Source organism: Sarcophilus harrisii, chromosome 1 (genome assembly GCF_902635505.1).
Source record: "Sarcophilus harrisii chromosome 1, mSarHar1.11, whole genome shotgun sequence".
Classification (NCBI taxonomy): domain Eukaryota; kingdom Metazoa; phylum Chordata; class Mammalia; order Dasyuromorphia; family Dasyuridae; genus Sarcophilus; species Sarcophilus harrisii.
Window position 1 is genome coordinate 27,381,082 of NC_045426.1, and position 19,274 is coordinate 27,400,355.

The window sequence follows — 19,274 nt, forward strand, 5'->3', positions numbered from 1 at the left end:
ATCTCATTGGATCTTCCCAACAAACTTGTACTATTGCTCTCATTTGACACATAAGGAAACTGATACTAAAAGTTACTTGTGTGGGGTCACATAGTAAGTGTTTGAGGCAGGGTTCAATCAAATTCAGATCTTCCCTGTCTGCACTCAATGCACAAGGATAACATGATGGACAGGACATGTTGGGGGCATGTTGAATGATAGGATAAAAGAAAGAATTAAGCCCCTACTTTGCTTCTTTTTAAACCAATTCATTCTTAAGTCCACATGCACTACTCTTTCCACAATACAATGTTGTCTCTACATCGACTATATTTTCAATATAAATAAGTCCTGCAATTCTCCTTTCCCAACTATTAGTCATTAGTTCTAAATATAAATTCTCAAGGATTTATCCTTTATTTGGAAAATCCTTTACTTTGAGCCTGTAATTCTAGACCCCTTCACAGCTCGTAATAATGTCCCTTCTTCCTCTTAGGGACAGCAACAACTTCTCCAAATACCAATTCACCAAGACTAGACATCCCAATCCTTTTCTAGGCAGCAACTCTCCCACATGGGCACAATAGTGTAAAGTACTGGTGAATATCTAAAACATTGATCTCATTTCTTATCATTCAACCTTGCCCAGCACCGTCAATGGCATCAATGAGTACTTACAAGGCACAGCATGGCGGTAAAGGTTATCTCTTATAACCTGCTGCAGCTCATGATCAGGTGATCCTTTTTGAAAACGCTGATTGAGATATTGTCTTAAATCCTTGTTCAGTCGATTTCCTGTAGGGAAACCAGAACAGATATAAAAATAGTTAGAAAATCGGGGATTCCACTTCAATCCTAGATCATCGAACACAAGGGTTCAGCCACCACTTATTATGACATGAATCAAATATCTTCTTCTTTACAAAGGAGAGCAATATTCCAATAGACTTGTGATGGAGAGAGCCATCTACATCCAGAAGGAGGACTGTAGGGACCAAATATGGATCACAACATAGTATTTTCATTTTTGTTGCTGTTGTTGTTGTTTGCTTGCCTTTCTTTTCTTGCTCATTTTTTTCCTTTTTGTTTTGATTTTCTTGTGCAGCATGACAAATATGGAAATATGTATAAATGAATTGCACATATTTACCATATATTGGATTACTTGCTGTATATGGGAAGGGATGGGGGGAAGAAGGGAGAAAAATTTGGAACATAATGTTTTGCAAGAGTGAATGTTGAAAACTCTTTTGCATATATTTTGAAAATAAAAAAAAACTATTATTTTAAAAAAAAGGGAAGAAAAAAAGAAAGGAGGACAAGACTTGGGCCATATAACACAGAGTCAGTGAGTTTGAGCTCAGTAACAATTATGACTTTGCATGAAATTAATAGAATTCAATGACCAAGAATTCAAGTGAGCCTGTGAAATATATTAAAAAAAAAAAAAATGGTGTCCAAAGGAAATGTTGCTTAGTCACTTAAAAAAATAATCTGTATCTCTCCATCATGAACATTTTGCCATTATCCTTGCATATGCCTTTTCCCATCTTATTCTACACTCATGAAAAGCACTTTCCAAACTAGAATTCAAGAGACCATTCCTTCCTCCAATTCAATTCTATAAATATTTATTAAATGCCTATTGTAGGAGGTTAGGTGGTGCAGTGGATAAAGTGCTGGGTCTGGAGTCAGGGAGACCTAGCTTCAAGTTTGACTTCATACTAGCTGTGTGATCTAGGCAACTCACTTCACCCTGTTTGCCTCGGTTTCCTCATTTTTAAAATGATCTGGAAAAGGAAATGGCAAACCACTCCAGTACTTTTGACAAGAACACCTCAAATGGGGTCATGAAGAATCAGACTTAATTGAAAAATGACTAGAAAATGTGACAGGCATTATGCTAAGTGCTAAGGATAAAATTAAGAAAGAGACAATCCCTTGTTTTCAAAGAGCTTTATAATCTAATAGAGGAAAACAATACACAAAAGGAAGGCAAAGTAGATAAAGTGAGGGCATAGTGTTTTGTGGAATGGAAACCAAGCAGAGCTACTGGTGAAAAATGAAGTTACCAGGAAGGTTGTGAGCCCCTCTATAAAGGAAGACTTTGGGAGAAATTGGATGTTCTACTCTTCAGGTTCCCTGTCAGAAGGGAAAGGCAAGTGAGGATGAGTTGAGAAGGTATTGAATATCACAATCTGACTGACTTTGCATGAAGATGAGATTTCAAGTGATCAGTTTATCTTGGGCATGATGGCCATGAAGAATGGGACTCCCAAACTAAGTTGCTGGTAGAAAATGGGCAAACTTGGGGTAAGATTTCTGTAAAGGAAGGCTTTGGAAAAAACTCTACCCTCCATTTCAGTTTTGGAAGTTTACCCTAATGGTGAGAGAGTGAGGATCAATTCACCTCCCCCATTAAATTTCCCCATCCTCAGATATATTTTACATCCATCCATGTCACACAACTTGCCACCCACTTTGGCATAGACCATTTATTCAAACTTCTGCTCTATACCTTTCTCCCAAGGAGGGAAACTCTATCCATCAACACAGAGTTAGACTCTTTCTTCACTCTTTTGGTCCTAGACCCCAGTCTAGGGCACTGAGAGGTTTTTTCACCTAGCAAATATGTCATAGGGAGGATTCAAACTCAGCTTCTAAATATTATCCAAAGAATAGGACAAGAATCACATTTATTGAGAATACAGACTCCTACAGCTCTTTCATCAGCAATAGGCTTGCTCCACATCGTGCTTTCTCTTCTCAGACAATCACCTCTATATCTTTTTCCACTGGTAACTAGATTCTTCCTCCTGTCTCTGATAGACCAGCTCTTAGTTTATCTTCCTGGGACTCTGAGCCACTTTTTTTCAGATTATTTCATGCTAAACTTCCTCTAATTGGTTCAGCACTTCTTCCCTTTTTGCTCCTCCATATGTATTGTCTTACCTTAGAATATAAGCTTCTTGAGGGCAGAAACTGTCTCATATGCTCATACACACGTAAGCTTTAACATTCTGTCTGGCATATAGTTAAAAACTATCTACCTACCTATATATCTATCTATTCATCCACTATACTATAATACGTCAAATCAATATTCTGGATCCTCCTCTCAATGACTCCAAATACCATTATTGAGACTGTTCAGATGAGAACCTCCTTCCCAGGCCCTTATCCTCCTTGGTACATGTTATCTTCCATCATCAGAATGCAAAATCTTTGAAAGTGCGACCTGCATATTATATCCACAGTATCAGTACTGTGCAATGCATCATATACAGTAGAAAATAAGTGTTTTATTTCATTCCCTGATTTCTACTTACAAATGCACATTGCATTCATTGCTATATTTGTTCCTTACAACAAACTTCTTAGGTAAGTGGCAAAAATATTTTGATTCCAACTTTACTGACAGAAATTAAGTTGCAGCCCAAGATCACAAAGAAAGCTGGCAATCAAGCTAAGATCCAAACCCAGGTCTCCAGTTTGATGCAGATTCCCTTTTCTCTCCTTATTGGATTTTCCAACAAGCAGACCCCATTTCCAACTGAATTAGTTCATGATCAAGGAAAGGACTTAAGGACTTTCTTCTCCGAGATTCATTTTACAGATAAGAAAACTGAGGCACTGAGAAATTAACCTACCCAACATCACACAATCCATAAGAGTTATGTATATGTATGTATATAGACTATGGGTCAGCTCCCTTGGTCTCAGTTTTCTCATCTATAAAATGAGAAACTTAAAACAGCATAACCTCTGAGATTCATGGGCACTACCGATTTATGATCCTAGTGATTTATATGATGTTTCCTCTTAGACTGAGCTTCTTGAGGGCAAGGGCTGTTTTTGCCTCCCTTTGTATCTCTAGTACTTAGCATAGTAAGCACTCAATAAATGCTTGTTGAATTGACTTGATTTGATTCAAAGATATATTCCTGAGGCAACTTCTGTGGGTCATAGATGTCTTAACTGTAAAATGAAGCAATTAATCCCAGCTTGTTAAACTGTGCTTTGCAATCCCATATGGGTTTCGTAATTGAATGGGGGGGGGGTCACAAAATTATGATTTATTATTAATAAAGGTTTGATTTGTGTACCTATTTTGTATAATTATATAACTGAGGACATGGAAAAAAATTCTTGGGTAAAAGAGGTTCTGAGTAGAAAAAATCTAAGAAGCCTTGAATTAATTAACCTCTGAGGGTGCTTCTCTTTCTAAATATATGAAATTTCAGTCTGGTTCTCCTATAATTTCTCTGAGTCTCAGCTTCCTTCAACCTTGCATCAAAAACAGTCCAATCAATTGTACCCATATTTATCCATAGAATACCATGCCTTCTCTAAAACTAGACATTTCTATTTTCCCTATTTTCACAGTACAGAGTCAGGTGTATAAAAGATACTCAAAAAATCTGTTAATTGCAATAGTGTCTATGGAATCAAGGTACATACAATCAATTTTCAATGTCAGGAAATCAAAGTAATCACTGCTGATTCAGTTCCCCTACACACCTAGAAGGAGCCTGAGATCATGTAATCTCCATCAGGTATACTCAGAAATGAGTATAGAAAGTAACAAAAACCATTGGGCCAACTCTGATCAGGCTTTCAAAGAAGGTAAAGGATTGAGAAAGCTGGTCCAGACTTGAAGATTACAAAACCCCAAACCCCCTCTACACCACAAACATGTAAAAGGCCAGAGTTAACACTGCTGCTGCCTGTTAACATTTACTCTATGCTTCATGACATTTGTGAGGGAAAAAAAAATCCCACAGAGTATCATCATTTTGGGCATCTGATCTGAAATTAATTGCCAATTATTTGGGGGACACTTTTATAAATCTTCCTCTAATTGTCAAGAGCAGTGACCAATAAGATATTAAATTGGAAGAGTGATGACCTGTCACAAAAACATATCTTCTTCATTTTCTTAGAAATCTAAGATTTCTGTATTAATGGTCAGGGAACCTACACCAGGAAATTAAGAACCTGGAAAGTGGCCCAGACTTTCTTTCAAGACAATTTTGCATTGGGAAACGAAGGAGAGAATTGAGGAAGCATGGTACTTTGGAAGGATTTGGAGTCAAAAGCCTAGAGTGGTTTGCCCCGGGGTCACCAAGTAAGAAGGGAAATGAAATTTATCCCAAGTGCTCAGCCCCATTCTGGATACCCTGCTATTAACCATTGATCATCATCATGGAAATGTGTCCAACGGAGAGAGAACCAAAGTTACAGCAAGCAAATAATCATGAGTAGGCTGGAAGTTACCCAGTAATGGGTCAATTTCCATCAGTGTTTGTTCAGATTTAAACCTAAGGGTTGTGTTCAAATCCCATCTTTCTTGTTGCTATGTGGACTTGGGCATATCACTCTGGGCTTTTAAATTCCTCATTTGCAAAATAATGGAGGTAGGACTAACTGGTCTTTGAAAGGTCTTCCAAGTCTGTTTATTTAACCCTTACTTGGGTTCTAATGCTACTTACGTTTCTTAGTAGGGACTGTGACCTTGAGCTATACTTCTCTGGACCTCAGTCTCCTCTTCTATAAAATGAGCCTAAATACATAATCTATAAAATGCCTTCCAACTTTCAGTCTTTGACCCTATCAACTTGGACTTTCATGATTTAAAGTGAAAATTGTCCCCTTCTCAAAAGGCCATTTAATTGTTCAGGTTGCTTCAACTTTGCCATCACCTACCTAACAGCAATAAGAAACATCACTTCTTAGGTAATCGTGCGTGAAAGGTTAATTGTGTCTTGTCATAAATCCAGCCATTTTGAAAGGTTTTAAAGTTCACCTGTAGTTATCTCATTTGAACCTAAACCCTGCTATTTTTCCCATTTTATGGAAGAGAATATAGGTTCAGAGATTAAAGTACTTGCCTATGGTCACACAGCAAGGTTTAGAGCCAGTGCTGGAATTCATTTTGTATTGCCAATGATAACTACACTCCCTAGTTGAAATCAATATACTGATAATATCCAAAGCAACTCTGGATTTTCTTTCTCTCATTAATGAAGTTTACTCTAGAGAGTAAACTTGACCTAATATAATTTCGAATCCAAAGCCAAAATATAACCAATTTCTTGCAATCTCCAGACTTGACCCCATTTGTGGCTTGTATGATACTATTGAGTGACTTGAGAGTCATGCTAGAAGGGCCAGAGAGGAAAATCGTATTACTCCTAGGATACCACAGTTTATCCTTTTTAAATTGTCTACCTATGAAGGACCACTTCTCTAATGATCCATAAAGTCATCACATGTTCAGGTGATTTTTGCTTTAGAATACGCTTTCTCCCAAGATCATTTGTAGTATTTGGAAATGCTAAATTTATTAAGGCTAACGAAATGGGCTTAGCCAATAATAGCAATATTAAAGAAGGGAGATTTGTGTCATGTCAGCAGCTCAAATTTATAAGGAACGTGAGCTGCATCCAGCTTCAGGATTGATGCTTGAAAACAGTAAATCAGTATACAAATTAACTAGTTATATATTCACTCAGAAACTGGTAGGAACTTAATGTATTTAAATCTACCTTGTCTGAAATTTCTTAATAAAAATAATCAGCTTCCACAGTGTGATACTCAGCACTATGGGAGAATTCCAATTCTACTCAGTTCTCAGGAAGCCAAAGGGGAGGCATTTGTATTAGTCTATTGGAGCTCACACTAATGAGCTTTAGGTAGTGACACTGAATCACTCACCCAAAAAAATCAGTTTCTGGTCTACTTACATTCTTGGTTTTTAATATATTTGGTTCTTGTTTCACCATTGACAGAAGACGCGAGTCTGGCATTGGTTGGCAATAATTATATCTGAACAAACGCTGGTAGAAATTGACCCATTTCTGGGTAATCTCAAGCCTAAACATGATTGCTTGCTTGGCATTGCTTTAGTTTTCTCTCCACTGGCATATTTCGGAGTTGTGTCAATTTTCATGTATGGACGGATGCACATTTACCATGATGGCTTTCAGTGTTTAGTAGCAGCCTACCCAGGATGGGGCTAAACAGTTGAGTCAAATTGATATATCCCCCTCTCCCTGCCCCCCACTCCATCTTCTACACTGAAAGACTCCACACAAATCCTAGGATAAAGTTGCATGTTATGGCGTGCATTCTAAAAGGCCGATGAGTAAGTCAAGTGGAAGCTCTGGCACTGCTATACCATGATTATGAATCCAAGTGTGGCTACAAGCTGTTTGAGAACTTCCATTTTCCATTTTGATTTGGTGGCCCATGAATTGAGATCTTGTTTCAAGTTCTTTGTAATTGGAGATCAGACACTGAACTCCCCAGCGCTCACATTGCAGCAGAGCCTTCTCAGACTCTCACCCCTCACCCTCTTCCCCCAATTCCAGGTCCCTTCTTCTTGATATTGATGTACACTATTCCCCTTTTCATTTTGTATTTACCAAGAGATTTCCCAAGACAGTGTGTGGTATCCTGGAGGAAAACAACGTTTCACTGTGGTCTTGGGGAACCACATAAAAGAATAATTGAAATAAAGTATAAGTAGTTGCTTAATAAAAATGTGTCATTGTTTTTGTGTCTACAAGAACAAATCAACTAATTTAGCTGTGCCTCAGTTTCCTCACGTGTCAAAATGATGATAATAGCTATACTATCTCCCTTAAAAATTTGTGAGACAGAAAAAGCTTTGCAAGCTGTATAGCACTTTAGAAATATCTTATTTTTTAAAATTATCAATGTGTAGCAAATTCTCAATTTAAATCCCAGCTTTTCTACCCATGGCATTATGATTAAAGCCATACACAGGTTTTTAAGATGTCAAAACTGAGGGATGAAGGAAGGAAGGCAGCTTTTCTCTATATTTAGATTAAAATGGTATGTAGAAATTGCACCAGCCTCCTAGAAAATAGTTAATAAGCTATGATCTCAAATGTACTTTTCTTATAGACACATGCCCTAGCATTTAAGCATTTTACTCTTAAGCTTCATGACATTTACCCTGTTTAATAATAATTTGTTCTTATGCAAGTGCAATCTACAACCCAAATGGCATTCAACAACTTTGGATGTTCAGAATAATTAGTACAACCATTTCTCCCCCTCCTTCTCAATTTACTCTCTCAGGCTAACATTGATCATTTAGATAATAAACTGAATTCTAATATTTTCTAATAAAAATCCATGCAGTAAAAGGATGGAGACAAAAAAATCACTGAATTCTAATATGCTCTAATAAAAATCCATGCAGCAAAAGGATGGAGACAAAATTGGGGAAATCTCATAAAATACCCTTATAGTCTAACATCAACCAGATTTTTCATAGGCAAAAGACTATAGACCAGCAGCCATGTTCATGTAAAGGGTTTGAAATGGGGGAGTCTGTTTCTCATCAACCAAGAAATAAGGAGCTAGAATTTAGTCAGCAAATCAACAAGCATTTTACTGTTCCAGAATACTATATGATAACAAATAAACAAGGTAAATGCTTAATTGGTAACCATGAAATGTTAAAAGATCTAGAAAAAGGCCTCTAGCATAATGGTCATATCCTTTGTGGGAGGAGATAATAAAGAATCACCTAAGATAAAGATTTATATTGTTTCACTAATATGTGACAAAAATTTTATTTAACTGTTAGTTCATTAATATGAGTACCTCTTCTGAAGATCATGCCCTATGTACCTCCATCCTATGTGATCCTTATTTATTTTCTCATATAAATAAATGCTCCATGGACAGTAACCTCCAATTAACTTGAGCTTGTATGGATACCAGGAGAGCAAAGTCAAAGTCAATGCATAAAATTGTTTCCCTTCTTACTCCCTGACCAGTCCATTTCTAGCCACATTCATTCATCTCTCTGATGATCTCTTTTATGCTATTTCTTTGACCTATTCTTCACTGGTGGTCATTACTGCTCATGTACTCTGAGAGCTTACTTGGTATCCTTTGGTGAACATCAGTTGTGATATTTCAAATATATTGATCTATCCCATGACTCAAGGCCTTCACCAGAACTATTGCTATTAAATGCCTGGTACCTTCATTGTAGGCGCTCAAAAATGTTCACTGAATTAAATTGAATCAATTAGAAAAAGACAAATCTTTGTTTCAGGGGGAAGCACTTAAGTCCCAGTTTACCAAGGGCTTTCTTTGTGCCAGGTATTATGCTAGGCAATAGGGATACAGAGACAATCATGACTCCTAGAGCTTTGCCATCTCTTCTTTAAGTGAGAGCTGGGTAAACCCTGCACACAGAAAATGATCGGGAGACCCATTTCATAGGTCAAATATAAAGACAGTCCCAACAAATCTTAATTCAGACGCCAAGGAAATATTGAAAAGCCACATTTTTAGGGAGGATAGCATAACTTCCCATCTTTGCAGATATAGGTATTTGTGAGAGAAATTCCCAAATATTCATGTGGGACTCAGAGTCAATAATAGTACAATACTTCCAAATTGAGCTCCAGAAAAAGAATGTATTTAGCAAACATAAAACTGAGCCACCAACTTGGGATACACATAAGACTCTTGCCATGGGTCTGTGGAATATTTGATCAATAACTGTATTATCCTATTGGAATTCATCTCTTTTTTTATGAGCATGGAAAAGATAAATTGTAGAATTTGTTTGTTTGTTTTTTCATATCGAATGCTGCTGCTGCCGTTTAATCTTTTTCAGTTGTGTTCAACTCTGAGAACCCTTTAAGGAAAAACATGCAGGAGTAGTTTGCCATTTCCTTCTCTGGCTTATTTTACAGAGAAGGAAACTGAGGCAAAAAGGGTTAAGTGACTTGCCCAGCATCATACAGCTAAGTATCTGAGACTGGATTTAGACTTCCTGACTCCAGGCCTGGTGCTCTATCCACTGAACAACCTAGCTGCCCTCATAGGGAATGCTAGAAATTTTACTAAAGGGGCACCAAAACAAGTTGGCGACTGCAGTGGTGAGTGCCATCAGAGAGAACTGATTGGAATATCCTTTCTATCTTTAATGGTTGTGTGTCCCTTGCTAAGTCATATAATTTCACCATCACCGTCATCATCACAATAGTTATTATCATCATCATTTTTATTATGCCATGTTCTTAATTAAAATAAATTTCCCATCATAGCCTTTCAAAAATTGCATATTGAATGAGCATCCCTGGACTATGGCTATTGATACTGATAAGGTTGGTGCATCAGGTAACACATCATGAATCCATTGAATTAAAAGTACTTATCAAGGTTCATACTCTCACAAAAATATGATCAATTGACTCCAATCTAATCCAAGAGGCATCATTAAGATTCCTACTATGCCCAAAGTACTGTACCAGGCACTGAGGATGTGAAACCAAAAATGTAGGAGTCTCTACCTCCTTCCATCCTAGGGAAGGGAAACCACTTATGCATGGGTAAGTAAATCTAGAGAAACACAATACAAATGGCATAATTATTTCTGAACAAACAACTGGGAAGATTAAGAAAGATCTTGTAAATGAAGGTGTGCCTTGAAGGGAATTATGAGTTCCACATGACCCTTTTCAGAATAGGAAAATTATCTGTGCCAAAACTGAGTAATTAAATGGTGGCCGAGTTCTGATTTTGGAAGCTTTGTATTCGAATGGCATCATCATGAAATATTCCTAATCCCAATAGTTCTACACAATGATAATATTTTTCACGCTCTGTCATTTTGTTCCATTCTATCCCAGTCTTCCAGCTGCTATCTCAAAGTGATTATAAATAATGGGGCTATAAGAGCCACCCAATAATTAGGACACTCACTGTCCATATGCCAACCACGACAAAAGAAAGTGATTTATGGAAGTCAAGCATGTCACATCTGCCAGGCTGGTTTCATCACTGGTGGAACTTGCAGGTCATAGCTTGACATTTTTCTTTAGGGCAATTTTTTCTGGAGAAGAAAGTGGGCAAGCAGACATATTGCATATTTTGCTTCCACAACAGAAATATCAAACCAACCGGCATTTGGTTTCTCAATCAAACCTAACTGGTAATGGTTTGTCCCTCCCGACATGCTACATGTCCCCAGAGCAAAGGATAGGCATGGGATCTGAGTCACTTAGACCACGTTCATGCATCAGTCTTCTTCTCAGAAAAGAGAATGCAACAACCAAACAACCAAAGAAGTTTGTTGTAAAACACATCATCTCATCTTTCACAAAGAAGCTTTGAAATATGCCACTTTATATCCCTATAATTTAAAAAAATCATTTCATTGATATTTGGGATTTTTTTTTCCACTGATACTCATTTCCTCATATCCCTTCTTCTCCTCCTCACCATGAACCTTCTGAGGGAGGGAGAAAAGAGAGAAGAAGGAAAACAAAAAAGAGAAGAAGGAAGAAGAAAAGAAAAAATGAGTTAGCGACAAAGGAAAAGAGATAAAGCAATTGGATGTAAAGGCATATGCAATATGACATCTTTTAAACAAAAATGTTGATCTTTTTTTTAAAAAAATCATTATTTCTCTATATTCCCCACCTTTAATCTTCCCTTATAAGAAAAAAAGTAAGAAAGCAACTTCGTGTAAGTGTATGTATAACCATGTCACACTCCCTCCCAAAGAGAGGAAGAGAATACATGTCTTCATTTGTTCTCTGGGACCAAGATTGCTCATTACAAATGCTTAGAGTTCAGAGTATCTCATTTGAACAATTGTAGTCACTTTGCACGTAGGGCTCCTGGTTGTGGTTTTTTCATATCAGATCAGCTAAACTTAAGCCTTCCCACATTTGTCAGAATTTCTCAGACTTCCTGTTTCTTATAGCATAAGAGTAATCCTTCATATTCACATGCCAAAAACTTTTCTTCCATCATCCCCATTCAGTGGCATGCCAATTTGTTCTCTTGTTTTCACCTCCAAGTACATGTATTTTGGGATATATGAGCCCTTTCCTCTTGTCTTTAGCCTCCTCAGGAGAAATAGTCAGAATCATATGAGCAGGTGAAAAAGTTTTTATTCATTTCTCTTGAATCATTTTAAATGATTTGCCAAAATGTTTGGATCCCAACTTAAGCCATGTACTTACTGCTTTGCATAGATTGCACAACTGGACTTTAGGTGCAAATGGTATTTTTCTTATGATAAATTAAGTCTGTCTTTTTTAGGTTTCTATAAAAAAAAAAAACACATGCTAAGAACTAGTCTGTGGTTGCTAAATAAATATTTCACACATAGCCTTCCATCGCATACATCAATACTTCAAAAACTCAGTGATTTTATCTATGTGAGTCCTCAATACTTCTGCAGATGGAAACCTCTTGAGGCCTTTAGCTTCATGAATAAATGTAGACCCCCAAGCTCACAACCTGATAGTCAGCACTCAGAGGCTAATTGTTTCTCAACTGAGTGCAGCTAGTTCTTGGGCAATCCATTAATGAGTTCCTACTCAAAGCCCTTATAGGACAACTATGAGAACCCAGAGTCAACTTGATGTCATACTAACTGAAGAATGTCAGAAAAAGGATTTTTCCACATAGACTCATGTGACAATCCTATAAAAGGCAGTCATTGGACTAAATAATGTTCATTGGAGTTTCATTTAGGGATTACTGGCCTCAAGGATCGTCCCTCATTATGAAATCAAGATCTTGCTTTCCCTATTCCTCAAAGACTTTTTTTCCCCCTCTCAAAAACTTACAAATAAGCTGTCAATTTATAAAATAAAGAACTTAAATAAGCCATTTGTCCCCCCCCCCCCCCCACTGCATGGCCTGAGGCTTCAAATTAACCAAAGTCTATGTTATTACCATGACATTCGTTTATCGTTTCCTATTTGTAACATAACAAAGGGACTGGCATTCCTCTTGTCAAAGAATTCTTAATCTGAAGACCAAACCAAAAATATCAGGGGATCTGGGATCTTGTGAATTAGACAACTAAGATCTCTTTCCCACCTAAAAACAACAGCCAATGCTTTCTGGGCCAAACATTCCCATACCAGCCCAAGGGGAAGCCAAAATATGACCCAGGATAACTTCAGAAGACTGACTCAGTTGAAGAAGGACTTCTAAGTCTCTTAGCAAAATAGGAACACAGGATTGCTGTTATTATTAGCACTATCATAACTAACAGGTCCCTGTAAGAAATAACCCCAATTTCATTCCTTCTCTTGTCCCTCTCAACAACCTGAAACAAGTTCAAACAACTCAAAACATTCTGATTGTTTGTTCAAAGTAGGGGGAGCTAGTGAAATCGGTTTAAGCTCTTTTTCATCCAATTACCACCCAGTGAATTTCCACTGTTAAATACTCCTGAAATAACAACCTGGGGCTTTTGGAAGAAAGGCACCAAATGAGCCAGCCTTCCAAAGCTGGGGTGAAGACATCAAACCTCACACTGAAGAATCCCCAAACACAGGCCTCTCCAACATTTGTCCAACGCACATGGTAACATGTTACTTCTTGTTCTCCAGGGAGTACTGACTGATTGAGAAGTGTGACATCCTTTTTCAATTTGTTATATTCTCTGCCATCCAATCATTCCTTCAAAAAGGTTTTTTTTTTTTTTGGTTGTTGTTGTTTCTTAAAGAAACTAAAATTAATCAAGTCTACACAATTTTATAGCATCCCTTAAGATTAGAGACTCTCTGGGGAGTGATCAGAAATAAATAAAAAATTTTTAAAAAAAGGAGATCTGGAAGTCAAAGCTCTGTAATGAGCAAAAAGAGAAAGTTATATGGTACAGCTCCAAGTTAAGGGTAAAACCATGAGGGAAATGGGGAGCCCTCAAAACTTTCTGACATTATTTAAATAAAAGGAGGGAGTGAAGCTGGATGGAAGATGTTTCCCAACAGCTTTTAATTTGCTGGGTATAGGTAAATTATTGCAAATTTAAATTTGTTAGCAAGTCAAGATCACCAGATTGCAAGTAGTGGGCAGAGAGCTAGTTTTGGAGTCAGGAAAATTCTTCCATAACACACACTGACTATGTGAGCAAAAGCAAATCTACTCACCCTCGTGGTTCAATTAAACAAATATCTTTTTTTAAATAGTATTCTATTTTTCCAAATACATGCAAAGATTGTTTTCAATATTTACCTCTGTAAAATCTTGGGTTCCAAATTTTTCTCCCTCTCTCCATCCTACCTCCCTCCCCAAGACAGCAAATAATCTGATATATCAACATTTTCAACATAGTGACTCTGTTTCTATGTCGTCAGGTAAATAAGACTCTAAGTTGTACACCAAGAGTTTCCTATATTGATAATCACAAAATCAACGCCCCCCCTCCCATTAAAAACAATTATTTCTGAGACATGCACCTCTTAGACCATGGATTCATAGAACAATCAGTCATTGAGGGCATGGAAACTTTGATACTTGAATTCAGAATTCAGTCCTCTGTTTATTTAAAGAGGGAAGAAAACTCCAAGCACTGGTAAGTTGAATGTTTCCAGGGACTGGGAGTGGGAGTGACCTGTAACTAAAGGATCACAACAGAATCCCCACTCCTCAGTTTCTCTTCACACAAATTCCTGGGAAAAATTGTCCATTGCCTGCATTTGGTTTAGGTGTTTCTGCTTTAAAGAGTATATATCAAACATTTGGGGTGGGGTAAGGTGAGCATTTAAGTGTTCGAACTGTCTGTAACTGATGAGAAAGCAAGGAAAGAAATGTGTCCTGCTGAGAGCACAGAATCAGGAAGGACATTGAAGAGAGAAGGAAGAAAGATGAAGGAGGAAGGAAATAAGAAAAGAAGGAAGAATACAGGAGAAGGAAGAGGAGAAAGAAGAAGAAAGAAGAGGAAGATGAGCAGGAGAAAGAAGAGGAAAAGGAGAAGAAAGAAGAGGAGGAGAAGGACAAGGAGGAGGAGAAAGAGAAGGATGACTAGCATAAGGAGAAAAAGGACAAGCAGAAAGAGGAGGAGAAGGAGGAGGAAGAGAAAGGAAGGGAGGAAGAGGAATGAAGGAAGGTAGAAAGGAAGGAAGACAAGATCCTTACTATTAAAGCCCCATGAGGTAAAAGCATATCACAAAGTTCACAAAGAGCTAGCCAAGATGAAACAGGAAAGCAATAGAAGATCCTCTGAATACTCATAAGTGTATTGGGCTTTTGGTCAACTAAGTAATTAAACAAAGATTCTACATATAACCTTGGATAGATCCATAGCCCGTTATCCAAAATTCACAAAATCCCATCAAGTACCATTAGGGAGAAGTTATCAATCTACTGAAATTCTCTGCACTCTAGGTCTGCCCAATTCTTCTTAAAAACACTCTCATCAGTGAAACAAAGTGTCTGAGTTACACAACAGTGAAACCTCTTCAAAGGATAAACACCTTGAGAAATTAGGCAATTATGTAAGCAAAGATTATGTAACATGCCTAAAACTGTCGCCAGTTTTTAAAATCCACTCATATCGTCCTGATATCAAACTGGGGCACTGAGGTTCATATTTCACCAATTATGATATTGACCTTCCACAAAATCTCTCTGGTCTGTAAGAAGGAAGAAAGAAGCACTTATTGAGCTCTTACTATATACCACACACTGTGCTAAGCCATGTAAAATATTATCTCACTTGATCTTGACAACAAACTTAAGAGATAGGGGCTATTGCTATCCCCATTTTACAGATGAGGAAATTGAGGTTGACAGAGGTTAAGAGATTTTCCCACCATCACACAACTAATATGTGTCTGAAACCGATTTTGAACTTAGGGCTCCCTGACTTCAGGTCCAGAGCCCAAACCACTGTGACACCTGATTGCATATAAAAGCTGAATAACCTCACTAGTCTCAGTACAATATATTTAAAATGATATCATTAGTGTAAAACACTTTGGAAAAATTAGATTCTAATATAAAAAAGCAGTTCTTATTATAATTCAGTATCAGTATATCATTGATATTCTTATAATATCAACTATTGATACTAAGCTGATAGACTGATAGTAATAGTTGATAGCAATATCAATAGTTTATTGATATACTGATCATATCAACATTTCACTATAATATTGCCATCAATATTATTGATATTTACAAATATCACTCACAGCACATCATAGAGAAGATATTGTAAAATGTGAAAAATAGAGAGTTGGGTTCCATCTCACCTCTGCTGTGTGACTGGCCATGTCACTTTGAATCTCTCAGTAACCTAAACAAATCTTGGGGATTATAAATTGCAGAGAAGGTGCAAGCTTGCATTGATGGAAAGACTTTCCTCAACTGAAAGTACCCTATACAATTGAAATTTTAGGTTCAGTTCATCGCATTGTCTCCCTAATATTTAGGGAAGGACCTGGGGTCATTTTAGTAGCATTGCTTAAGCTCAGTTTATTAGATTATACTTATTAATGCATCATCACCATCATCATTATCAACACCATAAGACACTCCCCCACTACTCACAGGGTGATCAAAAATCATGTATACACTCTATCTTTCTTATTTTCTTCATCTGTAAAATGACTACAGTACCAGCATTTACCTCACAGGGTAGTTGCAAAGATTAAATGGTGATACAGTAGATGGAAAGCCAGAGCTAGAGTCAGGAAAACTGTATCTCTGGGCAAGTCATTGAAATTCTATCTGCCTCAGTTGCCTCATCTATGAAATGTGGGATAGTGACAGGGGCAGCTAGGTGGTACAGTGGATAGAGGGCTGGATCTGAAGTCAGGAAGAGTCATCTTCCTGACTTCAAATCCAGCCTCAGACACATACTAGCTGTGTGACCTTGAGCAAGCTACTTTACCCTGTTTGCCTCAGTTTCCTCAGTTGGAAAATGAAGTAGAGAAGGAAATGGCAGTATCTTTGCCAAGAAAACGCCACATGGGGTCACTAAGAACTGGCCATAACTGAAATGACACAGGCACCACCATCATCACAACAGTCACCCCCAGGGTTATCATCAAAATCAAATGAAATAAAATCTGGGAAGCTCTTGGCAAACCTTAAAGCGCTGTATACAAGCATACTTTTCAATAAAGCACTTTACCAACATTAAATCAATGTTAGCTATTAGTTGGTTGGATGATTCAATAATTATAGCCACAATAGTCTTCAAATGCTTTATTTAGGCAACAGGATGAAAACCAGCTGACTACCATTGGGCCTTTTCCCTTCTCTGTACTCAATCAAAATAGGTAGATTTAACATTTGCTTTTCTTTTGTTTGAAGGGAAACATTCTAGAAAGGGAAAAAATAAAGCTTTTTCTCAAATAGGATTGGGAAGAAAACATCTAAGGAGAAAGCTCATCCAAAGAAAAACTGGGGGGGGGGGGAGAGGGAGAGAAAAAACAAAACAAAACAACAAAAACTCCCATCTTTCATTTGCTCGATAATGCTGGCTCAGAGATTGAGTCCACACTTGAGCATATCTCCAGAGACGGCTTCTCTTCCAAAGAGCAGGGCTAGTGTTTGAGTTGTGAAAGCCAAATCCCCTTGAACAAACAGACGGAGCTGCTAAGCTTTAGAGGAACCAGCCCCAGTATAATTTGCCAACGAAACACATTTGACAAAACAGAAATGGAAAAATATTTTCAAAATCTGTTCTTGGCTTAAATGTAGTGTTCAGTTCTGCAAGTAAACACAGAGAAGAACTGACTTACCAGGATCTCTAACTTTCTACACTTGTAGTTTTCAGTCATATCATATTCCCCAATATCCCCACAGTTCCTCCCCTTTCTGCCCACCTGTCAGTTTCCCCCCCTCCCTACCTCCCATTTCAGCAATCCCAGGAATGGTCGCTTAGTGCGAATAAATGTGTACAGCCATTTTCTGATCTCTGGATAAAGATGACAAGGTCTTCTATGATCAGTTTCTCTCCATAGATAAAGAGCTCACAATCTTTCTATTGCTTAAGAGTCTATATATAGTCAAGCTGTGCAAGTGGCTGGCTCTGGCCACTCCAGATGACCATATATGACACCGCACCATGGCAGTGCTTGGTTGATTTTTTTTTTCTTTTCTCTTTCTTTCTTTCATTTTTAAACAAGCCAGTGATTTCATTTACCGAGCCAGATCAACAGCTTTTTGTTAATTTACAGTCTTTGAAAGTTGACTGGGGAACTAAGAAGTTAAGGATCTTGAACAAGGATCATTCTGACTTCTAGACAGTTTTTCTATCCATTATACCACACTGCTTATAAGTTTAATGCTTACCATAAATATTCCTGCTATTAGCTTAGATTCCAGAAGGAAAAGAAAGCTTACATTGCTTTGCAATATAAGAGGATTGACTGTTTTTCTTAAGAAGCAAAGAAATAGATTATTGGATGTCCAATTGCTTTTGTCAAGGGCTCTGGAGAGTACTGCCAATTGGAGGAAACAGAGAAAGCTTCAACTCTGAAGGAAGGAGTTAGTGAGATGGAATGAAGGCTTTGCAGGAATGATGGACAGCCTGGACACAATCACAGAGCACATGCGCAAAGAATAATGCAAAATCAATTAAGAACAGGGCTTCTGTTGCTGTTCAGTTATTTCATTCATGTCTGCCATGAACCCATTTGAAGTTTTCTTGGCAGAAATATTGAAGTAATTACCATTTCCTTTTCTAGCTCATTTTACCAATGAGGAAACTGAGACCAATGGGCTAAGTGACTTGCCCAGGGACACACAGCTAGTAAGTGTTTAAGATTGTGTAAGTGTTTAAGATTGTATTGTAACTCATGAAGATGAATCTTCCTGACTCTAGTTCTGCAATATAGCCACTCCACCAACTAGCTGCCCACTTTTAACATAGGGTTCATGTACTTATTATACACACACACACACACACACACACACACACACACTTTACATATATTTGAAAAGAACTGATTTCCTTTAAAATATATTTTTGTTTTAAATATTTTAAAACATTCCTCTGAGAAAGGATTCTTAGGATTCCCCAGACTGTCAAGAAGGGTCCACGACCCATAAAAGGTTAAGAAGTTGTTTTCTGGGATCACAAGTTTGGAGTTTGACCATGAGGAGTATTTTACACATCAAACAGGAATTCTATTTTCTCTATTTTTTTTTTATCCTGCGAAGAACTGGACGCCAGTGATATTTGTTTGAGCAGGACTATCACAAGGTCATTACTGTGCTTTAAGAATATCATTTTGGCAGTTTTGTAAAAGATGGATTGGACATGGAAAAGTCTGGAAGCAGGTATAAAAGCATAGCATTATCCAAGAGAGTGTCATGAGAAATAGCCTGTTTAGCCTAGGAAAAAGAGAAGGGAAAAACTGGTTCCAGAATTTGGTTCTCCTAGATACCTGTGTCCTTAAAATATTCTTGATCCTAGGGAGTCCAAGACATCAGTTATATGGCACTGAGGACATCAGAAGTTCCTATTATCAGGG

The 19,274-nt window shown here is 37.6% G+C and overlaps 1 protein-coding gene across 1 annotated transcript in view; it reads right to left on the minus strand.

Annotated features, from left to right (window-relative positions):
• Positions 1-19,274, minus strand: part of MAGI1 (membrane associated guanylate kinase, WW and PDZ domain containing 1) — a 691,778-nt gene that overhangs the window by 292,314 nt on the left and 380,190 nt on the right. The window contains exon 2 of the mRNA XM_031963081.1: positions 658-774. Within this exon, the coding sequence (XP_031818941.1) occupies positions 658-774 (117 nt within the window). The remainder of the gene's footprint in view (positions 1-657; positions 775-19,274) is intronic.